This window comes from Sturnus vulgaris, chromosome 12, assembly GCF_052056855.1.
Source record: "Sturnus vulgaris isolate bStuVul1 chromosome 12, bStuVul1.hap1, whole genome shotgun sequence".
In the NCBI taxonomy this organism is placed as follows: domain Eukaryota; kingdom Metazoa; phylum Chordata; class Aves; order Passeriformes; family Sturnidae; genus Sturnus; species Sturnus vulgaris.
Window position 1 is genome coordinate 19,512,142 of NC_142254.1, and position 11,649 is coordinate 19,523,790.

General features: G+C 50.4%; 1 protein-coding gene across 1 annotated transcript; it reads left to right on the top strand.

The window, feature by feature from the left end:
* The first annotated feature begins 4,390 nt into the window (after positions 1–4,390).
* LOC106852043 (uncharacterized) lies at positions 4,391–8,590 on the top strand. Its single transcript, XM_088172089.1, has 7 exons — positions 4,391–4,410; positions 4,517–4,663; positions 5,207–5,311; positions 5,512–5,656; positions 6,099–6,214; positions 7,047–7,310; positions 7,453–8,590. The coding sequence occupies exons 3-6, from the start codon at positions 5,269–5,271 to the stop codon at positions 7,169–7,171; spliced, it is 429 nt and encodes a 142-aa protein (XP_088028215.1). The 5' UTR covers positions 4,391–4,410; positions 4,517–4,663; positions 5,207–5,268; the 3' UTR covers positions 7,172–7,310; positions 7,453–8,590.
* Positions 8,591–11,649: the final 3,059 nt, after the last annotated feature.

Genomic DNA, 11,649 nt, shown 5'->3' on the forward strand with positions numbered 1-11,649 from the left:
CCCAGACACCCCCTCGCTGTTGCCTCTCCATCACTCCCGGGGCTGTCCCAGCCCACCTGGGGGTATCCACGGCCCCCCTGCAGATTTGCAAATATCCCTGGCTGCCTGCAGGGCTGTGGGAACACTCTCCTCTGCCTGCCATGCTGCAGGCACAGGGACATTTGGCAGCTGCCTGCCGGGAAGGTGTCTGGAGCGCTGTGGGAACATGAGTCAGAGCTCCCTGCTCTCCCTGACGTCTCCCTCTTGCTCATTTATTCAGCACGTCAAATATTTGCCCTGCACAGACCTGCATTATCCAGGAGGTTTTTTTTTTTTTTTCCCTTCTTCTGGTAATGACAGCTTCGAAAAAGCCACCACAGTGCCATCTTGGGAAACTTGACCTCCCAGCTAAGCAGTTCCATCATCCTTTTCCTCGCCTGCTCCAGGCACTAGCTCCTCTTCAAGCAGCCATCCCCTCTGTGAGGGATGGAGGGGCTGGATGCCAAAACCCACAGGCTAAAGCAACAACCCACAGGGCTGCAGCGGGGAAAGGTCATTTCAGACCCACTTCCAGCACGGCCTGAGTGACAGCAAAGCTGGGAGCCTGCGGGAAGCAAGCAGTGGCCCTGCTGTCCCCTCATGTCCCCGAGCATCCTGCCTGGAAGCGGCACACGCAGTGGCAGGAGAGGCCAGCCAAGGAAAACTGCTCAATTTTGCCTCCCTTCGGCAAGGAAGTAGCTTTGCTGGCTGCTAGCCCCACAGCAATCCCCTGGGGACCTCAGGCTTTTCCTTTTTTTGAGCCACATCCTTGGATTTCTTGCTGAAAGGGCTGCTCACACCCTGAATTCCCAATCCCCAGGGAGAAGGAAAGGTGTTCATCCTTGATTAAAAGGTAAAGGCTGGACAAGGTGACCTTGAGCAGAGGTGACACAAGAGAATTCATGTCCCACTTGGCCCCACGGGATTTTTATTCCAGGGTTGCAGCCAAAAATGTCCCATTTCATGGAGAAAGTGCAGAAATGGCTCATAAAGCACAAGCTTGGGGATGCAGCTGAGCAGATCAGCTGCCAGATAAAGACAGCGTGCTCTGGGGGAAAACACACCTGCCTCCATCCTGGCTGGAAAAGGAGCAGGAAAATCTCCCTTCAGTCTCCATTCCCAGCAAGGACACACACAAGGAGTTCACTTTTTACAGGAGCTTCCCAAGATCAGGGCTGGCTTTTCTTGCTGGTGGGGGCTCCAGAGCTTGCTGGTCCCAAGCCAGCCAGCTCAGCATTCCCCCTTTTCCTTAGGAAGCCACAATGCATGGAAAAGCCTCAGGGCTGGAATAAAACTACAAAAAGCTTCTGCAGTGCTGTCAGAAATAGCATCAGGAGAAAAGGGAGCTGCCTGGTGGGTTTGGCCCCCTCAATCCTGCATCCTGCTCCATCCCTGAGCTCCATACACAACCAGCTCCAGAGGGAGAGAAAGCATGCTGATTTTTTTTTTTTTAATTTATTTTCCAGCTTATCCAGCATTTACAGAGCTGCCCATCTCTCTTTGCTTGTGGAAGGGCAAGTTTGGCTGAGCCCACAGCAAGGACTCCTGGCAGATGAGCTCGAAATCCTTTGGGGAAACCAGTTTGGGGGGACAAGACACCCCCTGTGTCTCCCAGCTGGATAAGGAGCTGCAGTGACCTTGTCCAAACATGGCCTGGAGTTGGAAGTGAGGAAGGAGAGGATGTGACTCACATCTGGGATGTGGCCACAGAGGACAGATGGGTTTTATTACTGTCCAGTCCCTCTCTGCAGCTCTGTCTCAGTGACTCAGCCTTGCCTTTAGGCTCTTCCTAAAGGAGCCACAGCACAGCCCTTCCCAGCAGCTTCCCTCTGCTGCAGTAAAACAGATTTGGGAAATTCAGGCTCCTGTGAAGGGGAAAAAAAATAAATTAAAGCAAATCAAAGTTATGTTTCTCCATGGGAATCTTTCAATTTCAATTGTAAATCATTCAGAGAAGGATGAAATCACATCTTTTAGTTGCAGGATTCATCTCTCTGTGTTTAGAGACTTAAAATCCAAACGTGCCCCAATTCCAGTGGGAAGGACAGTGAGGAGTCCCCTGGGTTTTCTTGGACACGTCCCACAGGTCAAGAGGAAACATCTGGAGATGTTCCATGTCTGGAGGGAGGAATAAGGGGATTTCAGCAGGTTTCCTCCCCGCAATCCCAAGGAAACTCAGCAACGTTTAGTGGAGAGAGCCCCAAAGTACTGAGACCAGGCAGAGCCACCATGTGTTAGACATTAGAGAATCTGAAGAGGGGAGCTCTGCAGCCAGCTGGGTAAAGCTCAGGGTTTCTGGGCCTTGCTGTGGAATCCTAACACAGCTCCCTCACCTCGGCAAGGGCTTCCCTTCCCACATCAACCCCCGAAGAGCCTTCGGCACGCTCACCTTCACTATTTACCCACCAGGTACGGGGGGACCACGGGGTGACGGCCCTGCCCGGACCCCCCTTCACACCCGAGCTTTTCCCATGGGGACAGCAGGTGGAGCACATCATCCGGGCACGTTTTCCATCCACATCCCCGCCTTGACGGCACCGGGAGCCGAAGCTTCGTGAGCCCCCCGGGGCCAAGCGCTGCCCGCCCCGGGAGCCAGCGGTGCAGTTCGCCTGGCAGACACTGGATGGGGCTACGAAACCGGTTACCGGCACAGCTGGCACGGCCGGAGGGCACAGCGGCCTCTGCCAGATGTTTTGGGGTCCCTCTTGGCGGGTGCCAGGTTGGCCGTGCCGCAGCTGCCGCCATCCACGCGGGATGCTGGGACTGGCACACGGTGGCGTCGATCCAAACTCCACCTCTCCTGGATACTGAGTGAGTTTCTGGCAGCACCTGGAGAAAGCTGGAGCCTTCACCTCCAAAAACTTTTCTGAGCGCGGTGATGGACAGCGAGAGAGGGAGTTGCTGCCTTGCAAAGTGCTGGTGAAGATTTCTGCTGCAGTTGCAGGATGAGGTGAGTGTCCTGCCTCCCCCCTGCCTGAATCCCAGCTTTTTGAGGGACTTTGGATGAGGGTACAGAGTAGCAGGATAAGAGGGAAAGGCTTCATTTTGTCAAAAGACGGGGTTAGATGGGGTATTGGGATGAAACTCTTCTCTCTGAGCGTGGGGTGGCCCCACAGAGAAGCTGTGGCTGCCCCTGGATCCCTGGAAGTGTCTGAGGCCAGGTTGGATGATGTGTGTTTATCTCTGGGACTTTCACCTCTTTTTCCAGCACCTTCTTTGCTGTGTTGTGTTTTGCCCACCCCTCTTTGCTCAGTGCCAGCTGTAATGTGCAGAGGGGATGGGTCAGGGCCAAAACCTGTGTACTGGGGACTTCTGAGGTGGCTGATCCTGCGAGTTGAGGCCTTTGCTGTGGCAGAAGGGCTCCTGGCTGCATTTTGGCATTGTGCCCCCACATCCCCACTCCAAACAAAGAGCATTTTGTGGGCACTGCCCTTTGAAGTCTCGGCGGTGGCTGTTACCAGGCAGGTGCTATCAAGGGAGATGCTGACGCAATCACTTCCTCCAAGCCTCTTGTCCCCATCCTGGGCTGGCTCTGTTGCCTGGGGACAGACTGTTGTCCCCTCTGCAGGGCCGTGTGCCAGCCCAGGGTGAGCAGAGCCCCCTTTGCTTTGGCAGGGATGCTGGCAATGACACTCCAAGCCTTGCTGTGATGCCACCCCTGTCTCTGCTCTGCTCCCAATCCCTTGGGAATCTGCTCTGTGCCCTGTCCTGGATCAACAGCCATTATCTTTCCCATTCTCCCTGGAGCAGGGCCAGCAGCTCCATTAGTGCTGCAGCTGGGCTGGGAGGAAGGTGGGGTGCAGGGATGGGCCAGCTCGGCTCCCGGGGTGTGAGCCCCGTGCCGTGGCCGGGCAGAGCAGCACAGAGGGGAAGCCTTGGGAATGCTGCAGGGATGGATGCTTTGACTGCTGGGTTCCCGCTGGGGCAGCAGGACCGGAGCTTGTGGAGTATCCTGGGAGTCCTGGCTGTGCTGTGCTGGTCAGGGACGTGCTGCCTCCCAACGGTGTCCTGGGGACACAGCTGGTGTGGGCACATGTCTCGTCCCCTCTTTGGGAGCAGGATCAGTGGCTTGAGCCCTCGGGCTCTGTGTGGGTGCTGAAAGCAGTGTGGCAGTGGGCTGTCACTGCTGCTGGGCTGGGACATGATGTCTAGGGGACACTGGTACAGGAAATGGCTCTGCCCCACAGCTTTTGGGGGATGGAGATGAGGACAGGCTGTGCTTGGACAGCTCATTCTGCCCCTAAGAGCAAATTGTGCCCCACAGCTGCAGCCAGCAGGCTGGAGATCTCCATGCCAGCTGTGGCGGAGGTGGAGATCAGGGGCACAGCCAGGATCGAGTGCAGCTCCTACATCCCTGAAGATGTTTCCTAAACCTACATAGACTGGTTCTAGGTGAGTGCTGGCCTGGGAGAGCAGCTCTGGCTGCTGGGCTGGGGTGGCAACCAGCCCAGGGCTTCCTGCCAGGCTCCCCAGCCCAGGCTCACCCCTCACCTTGCAGGTGGATACAGCAACAAGCAGGGTCCTGGAGGACAACACTGGCCACAAGGACCATGTCCACCAGCGACAGTGCAGGCTACCAAGACCTTTGTGTGCCAGGTTGGAACTGGCAGCCACGGTGAGAACAGCACCGAGCTCAGCGTCTGCAGTGAGTGACACAGGAGGGCAGCAGGGCTGGTGGGGATCCCATCCTGTCCCTCCTAAAATGTGTGGGGTGGCTTCTGTTTCCAGGGGTCCCTGAGAGCCCTGAGATTGAGATGCTCACCTCTAGCCTGGGGAGGGAGCTTGGCAGTGCTTCTCTGGCTGCTCCTCTCCCTGCCAAGCCAGGAGGGGAGGCAGAGGCTCTGTCCCCAGCAGTGGGAAAGCTGCTTGTTTGTCCCCAGCAAGGCCACCCAGTGCTGCTTCTTGCAGCCCAGACCCACCGGGCAAGGGAGCAGAGGGATGGCTGGTGCCTTGCAGGAATTCCTGTTATCCACCCTCCTATGGCACGTGGGACATGGCAGCCTGGAGCAGAATTTCTGTGTTCCTACAGAAACTGCCCCAACAGAGCATTTCTGTACCGAAATCTGCATCCTGCAGGCAGCTGGGGTGGCTTTTTGGGGGGAAAGGACCCTTTTCAAAAACACAGGGGAAGATGGATGGGATCACAGTGGGCTAGGCATTAATTACTTCTTCTCTCTGTTGTGTTCAGATCAAAAGTCAACAGCAGAGAGCCAAGGGGTGATCATTGTGGCCATCATTGTGGCCATCATCATGGAGGCTGTGCTGGGTGCTGTCATCTTCCTGCACAATAAAGGTAAGATCTCGTGTGGCCATGGCAGGAGAGAGGCCCTGCCTGGCTCTGCACAGCTCACACCCCTCTCCCCTCACCTCAGCTGGGTGCTCAGCCAGCCTGGGGTGTCCCAGTGTCCCCCACCCCACTGTGTGTGTCACTACCCCACCTGCAGCAGCATTTGTGTTCATCCCTAACCTCTTGTTTTCTCTCTCTATTGGCAGAACTGAAGAGGGAGAAATCCATCACTCTGAGACACTGGAGAGGAAACCTGGGCGCTGCCTGCCTTCAAACCTTCCCTGCTCTTGGATCAACTTCTCCCAGCCCTGGAGAGCACAGGCAGAGAGCAGCCGTGTGCCACCGTGCTGGGTGTGTGTGGTCACTGTGCTGAAAAGAGAGAGAAAGGACAGCAACACACACGGAGTTCTCTGGGGAAAAAGGCCAATTTATTGTACAGACAGTTTGTATTTAAAGTGTGTTAGTGCAGCCAGGACAGGACAGGAGCTCATGGGACAATTGGGAAAAACATCCTTGGGACAGCACCTCAGGATGTGTCCCACGGGAAAGACACCAGGGGTTAATGTTGGTGATGAACTCCACTCTGTTTGTCACCATGTTGTCACCCTGGGAGACTCCTCCCTAACTGAAGCTGCAGTCAGCTTGTCAGCCTGGGAATGGAGCTGAGAGTCAGGAGAAATCCAGGCCTGAAAAGAATTTCCAAGCTGTAATTTCCTAACTCTGTGAATGTGTGTGTCCACAGGTGTGCAGGGGACACCTCCCTGCCTCACCTGGCCATTCCCTCACCCTCCAGGTGTTGCCTGAGCAGCAAAGCTGGACTCCATTCACTGCTCCAGAGAAGTCACAGCAATATTAGGAAGAATAATCCCATTAATCCCTGCTTGGTGGAAGGACTTGAGGCTTTTTCAGGTAATCTGTTCTGTACATGTGTGGGAAGGTTTGGATGTGTTTTTTTTTACCCCAAACTAGCTCAGAGAGCCTGGTGAAATTTGGGTTTTGGGATGTCCCAGGCACTTTAGCTGCAGTGCAGGTTGGATGAGAGAAGTGTGGAAGGGGTGTGTGTTAGTGAGGTGTTTGGGTTAGGACACATTTATATCCCTGTGGCAGCTAATAATACATTACTAACTGTCAATATTCATAAATCTACTATTTATTCTAAGAAATAATCATAATTTTAGGTTGTAATAGGTGACTATACTACTGGATCCTAAAAGACAATATTGTAAATAGAGATTATAAAAGATTGTATTGTAAATAGAATTTAATAGATCCCAACAGTAGAATTTATTAATGATTGTATTAATAGCTAATACCAATACTATAGATGTCAATGCTTACAGGAGTTTATAATAAACACTAATACAAGAAACTAATACTGCTAATTAATAATAAATATTAATAAAGCTAATAACCAGCCCCTGTCACTATGCTGAGAGGACACAGGGCAGAGGATGGGTGACAGCAGTGACCACTGGGTGACCCTGAGGCTTTGGGCTCCCCTGGACTGGACTGGCAGTGTTTGATCCATTACACAAAGTGTCTGTTCTTGTTTGGCTCATAATTATTAACCCTTGCATTGCCTTTTAACCCCTTGATCAGTTATCAAAGCCTCAAATGACCTCAAGTAACTCCTCTCAGGGTAGGACCAGGGAGGCATGACCTCATCACCTCTATCTCTAATTGGTGATTCTTGTCACTCATGCTAATTTGCTAAAAATACAAAATTGTAAATCTGTTACAGGGCACATCTTTGCTGTGTTTTCATTCAGCACCCTGAAGATTCTTTTAGAGGAAGCTCCTTTTTATCACCTAACCCAGCCTGGCTCATCATTTCAGCACCAGGGAAAAGCCATCAGTGTGTGGTGACTCCACCAGGAGAGCTGTGACACAACTGCTTGGACTGGGGACCACCCCAACCCCACCATCCTTAATTTTTAAAAAAAATCATGTCTTCTTCATGGTGAAGGAAACTCCAGGAGTTGCAGAATCCAGCATAGAATTAGAGGTAAGATAAAAGGCATTGTGCTGCTTGCTTTTGTGGGTTTGCATTTGCAGATCTCTCGTGGTTTTTTTTGGGTGGGAAGGGGGTAGTGGTGGGGGTTGGGTTCATTCATTTGCTGTGTTTTGTTCTCCCGTGGTTCCTGCAGGTTTGGTGCAGCAAAAAGCTGGGGATGCCCTTCTGTTGGAATTCAAAATGCAAGGAATTCTCAGAACATTGGACCTGTAAGCCAAAGCTTAGAATTAAACACAGGATTTGATCTAGGACCTTGGAAAAGGCTTCCAAACTTAGATGCTAGAAACGAGAATGTGGATTTACAGCTTAAAGCAGAGACCTGTTAAAATGAGATAAGTTCAGCTTTAGAGTTTAAGATATAGCGAAAAAAAAAAAAAAGTAGTTATAAAGATAACAAGAAGTTTTAGAGCAGCAATGTAAGTTTGTGTGTCGTGATATGATTGGCTGAGAAAGTTCACACTGTAGTATGAGTCAATAAGACAAAATATCTTTGTATTGGCTTAGGAACATAAATATCTCTGTTGGCAGCGTTTTATTGGTTAATAAATCCTTAAAAGACCTTGTAATAATAAGTCTGGAGACTTCTGAGCCATTCTGTGAACATCTGCAAGACAAACTTATCCTTTCTGCCTCTGTAGAAGATAAGAAAAATAAACTGCACTTTTAAAGGCAATTTAGAAGTCCCATCTCTCTGCTTCATTTGGAAAAAAAAAAAATCCCTGCAAGAAAATGAAATGTGGGATCAATAAACCTGTGGCCAGGGTTAAGTGTTATTCCTTGGAGTGTGTGAACATTTCCAGGAGTTGAGTTTTTTTGTCCCATACATGCAAGATTTTTGTTTTGTTTTGTTTTGTTTTTGGTTGGTTGGTTGGTTGGTTGGTTTGGTTTTTTTTGTTTACATGAAATAAAATACAAATTCAAAGCTGGGTGGTGGAGTTTTCTCCCACAAACAGAAAGGTTTGTGTTACTCCTTAAATCCCAGAGATTCAAGCCTAAATCCTGGCCAGACAAGGTTTTTTTCTCGTGTATTCTCTTTCTCTTTCCAGGTCATTGCTTGTGCTGGCCCTGCCTGTTAAAGGGATGGCACAGAGCAGAATGAACCTGAGCACAAATCCCACCCAGGATTCAGCTCAGTGCCTGCCAGCTCTGGTCTCAGCAGCTTTTTTTCCTGTTTGTGAATGGAAACATGGGCTGCATCTGCTCGAGTGAAGAGAAAATAAAGATTCCCCTGAACTCCCCATTACATTTAAGAATAAAATACTGGTGTATCCCCACAGATTAAAAAAGTCTTTTTGCCATGGAAGAACTGGTTTGGAATTCCACATGGTTGCAGAAGGAAGGGACCTGGCATCCCTTTGGCAGCTTAGAAAGTGAATTAATGTCAGAATTATTATTACACCTCCCTCAGCAACAGCATTGGGATGAGATTTTATACACTGAACTCTTCCTTCTATTTTCCTGAGGTCACAGGGGTTACTTGAGGTCATTTGAGGCCCTGATTTGGGTTACTTGAGGTCATTGGGGTCATTTGAGGTCATTTGAGGCCCTATTTGGGGTTACTTGAGGTCACAGGGGTCATTTGAGGTCACAGGGGTTACTTGAGGTCATTGGAGTCCTGTAAAATTCATCCAGGGGTTACTTTAGGTCATTTGAGTCCCTCGTTGGGGTCATTCGAGGTCATTTGAGGCCCTATTTGGGGTTACTTGAGGTCATTGGGGTCATTTGAGGTCATTTGAGGCCCTATTTGGGGTTACTTGAGGTCATTGGGGTTATTTGAGGTCACAGGGGTTACTTGAGGTCATTGGAGAATTTTTAGCTTCATCCAGGGGTTACTTTAGGTCATTTGAGTCCCTCATTGGGGTCATTCGAGGTCATTTGAGGCCCTGATCGGGGTTACTTGAGGTCATTGGGGTCATTTAAGGTCATTTGAGGCCCTGATCGGGGTTACTTGAGGTCACAGGGGTTACCTGGGGTCATTGGAGAATTTTAAAATTGATCCAGGGGTTATTTGAGGTCATTTGAGTCCCTCATGGGGTCACTTGATGTCACTGGAGTCCCTGAGAGGAATTATTTGAGGTCACAGGGGTTACTTGTGGCCATTTGTGTCTCCATTAATTGACTGTGGGGTCAGATGGGGACACAGGGGTTAATTCTGATGAGCTGTGGCCAAACAGGAAGGGACACTTTGTGTAATGGATCAAACACTGCCAGTCCAGTCCAGGAGAGCCCAAAGCCTCAGGGTCACCCAGTGGCCACTGCTGTCACCCATCCTTTGCCCTCTGTCCTCTCAGCATAGTGACAGGGGCTGGTTATTAGCTTTATTAATATTTATTATTAATTAGCAGTATTAGTTTATTGTATTAGTGTTTATTATCATGTCCTGTAAGCATTGGCATGTATAGTATTGGTATTAGCTATTAATACAATCATTAATAAATTCTACTGTTGGGATCTATTAAATTTTATTTACAATATTGTCTTTTAGGATCCAGTAGTATAGTCACCTATTACAACCTAAAACCATGATTATTTCTTAGAATAAACAGTGGATTTATTAGTATTTTTGTAATTAGTGTATTATTAACTGCCACAAGGGTATAAATGTGTCCTGCTGGAATCTCCATAGGATTGTGGAATGCCCTTCCCACTCTTCAGTTTGTAGGAGCAAACTCCTCAATTCAGCTTTGAATCTACACTTTATTTTCACACAGATGAAAAAAAAAAATCTTGCAAGTACCAGACCAAAAAAAAAAAAAAATCCTGGAAATGTACACACTATCCAACCCAAAGCTTTTGCTGGGCCACCACGTGTGGCAGGTGGGGACAGCTGGTGTGGCTGTGCTGGGGACAGCCCTGGGACACCCAGGGGACAAAGGCTCCGAGGATGTGACTGAGAGGGGCTGATCCCTCTGGGATGGGGCAGAGGAGGGCTGGGACAGAAACCCAAGGCAGGTTCTGGCTCATCTCCCCCCTCATTGCAGAGCCAGAGGTGGCACCGAGGCCCAGAGAGGAATTTGACCTGGATCTGGCAATGGCTGAGCACAAAAAACCCTGAGGTGTCACCAACTGGCTCTGTCTAACATTGATTTTAAATTTGTGGGAGCTCTGGGAATTGCTGTTGCAGCAGTTGTGCAACATCCCCAAAATAAACCCAGAGGGGAGACCTGTGCAGCCCCAAACCAGACATCCTAAAGCTTTTCAGTGGGAAGAGCAGTGTTGGATCCCAAAATCATATCAGGACATGTGAAAACACAGCCCAGCATCTCCTCTTGTCCTATTCCTTGAGAGGAGAGACCATCCCCTCCCAGCTCCAACCTCCTTTCAGTGAGAAGATCTCTCTAAGTATCATCCCAGATCTCCAGAATTTTCCCCCCAGGATGCCAGAGCAGGCAGGGAGCCCCTGGAGCTGCACAGAGCCTGATGACCCCCCCAAGCCCAGACTTTCACCTCGATATCAGCGAGACAGCAAATCTTGAAGTTCCCTTCTAACCCAAACCACCCTAGGATTATTTGCCAGTGGCATCGATGGGATTTTCCCCGTGTTCCATCCCCAAACCAGGGCAGGACGGGAAGATCCAGCCCCAAAGCAAAGCCAGAGCCCAGGGAGAGGCACAGCCCCGCATTGCAGATCCTGATACGGGCAAGGGCCAGCCCCAAATTCCCTGAAAGCTGCTGTCAGCCCTCCCAGCAGGGCTCTAAATCCACCCGGACTTCCTTGGCTCCAGCTGGCTGAACAAGCTGGCAACAGCAGAAAGCGAGGCAAAGCCTCCCCTAACTCAGGGAATAAAAAAGATTGGGAGAAGTCTCCATAAATCCTGAGCCAGTTACTGGTGGAGAGGACTCCCCTCCTCCTGCTCCACACGCTGCAGCACAAATTATGGCCCCAACCTCGCTGTTGTTCAGTGATGAACATCTGAAAAGGCTGTGACAGATGAGAGGAGGGATGATTTAACAGCCATAAATCCAGCCAGCTTAGAGGTGTTTTTACAACCAAACCCATCTCGAATCCCCTCTGTTATGAATACTTATCACTCCCCGACACTGCTACAATGGAAAGATTTTTAACAGCTTTAATAGAGACGCAATAAAACCCCCAGAGCCGGGCGAGCAGCCGTCCTTTGATCCCTCCCGAGGGAGGGAGAGGAGCTGGGAGCTGTGCTCAGGCTTGAAGGAGCAGAGCTGGAGCAGCCACTGGGCTGACCCTGGCTTTAATGGATGGGTGGGATCATCCCAGAGCTGGATCAGCGTTCCTAAAGCTGCTGCGTGGTGTAATTAATACCCAGCAGGGAAGGGGGACAGGGACAGGCTGTGCCTGGGATAATCCCGTACC

Excerpts from the sequence above, each read along its gene's own strand:
- LOC106852043 (XM_088172089.1), top strand. The coding sequence starts at position 5,269 with ATGGAGGCTGTGCTGGGTGCTGTCATCTTCCTGCACAATAAAG. Across the intron at positions 5,657-6,098 it reads GCCGTGTGCCACCGTGCTGG|GTGTTGCCTGAGCAGCAAAG; the intron begins GTGTGTGTGGTC and ends CTCACCCTCCAG. Across the intron at positions 6,215-7,046 it reads AGGACTTGAGGCTTTTTCAG|GGCACATCTTTGCTGTGTTT; the intron begins GTAATCTGTTCT and ends AATCTGTTACAG.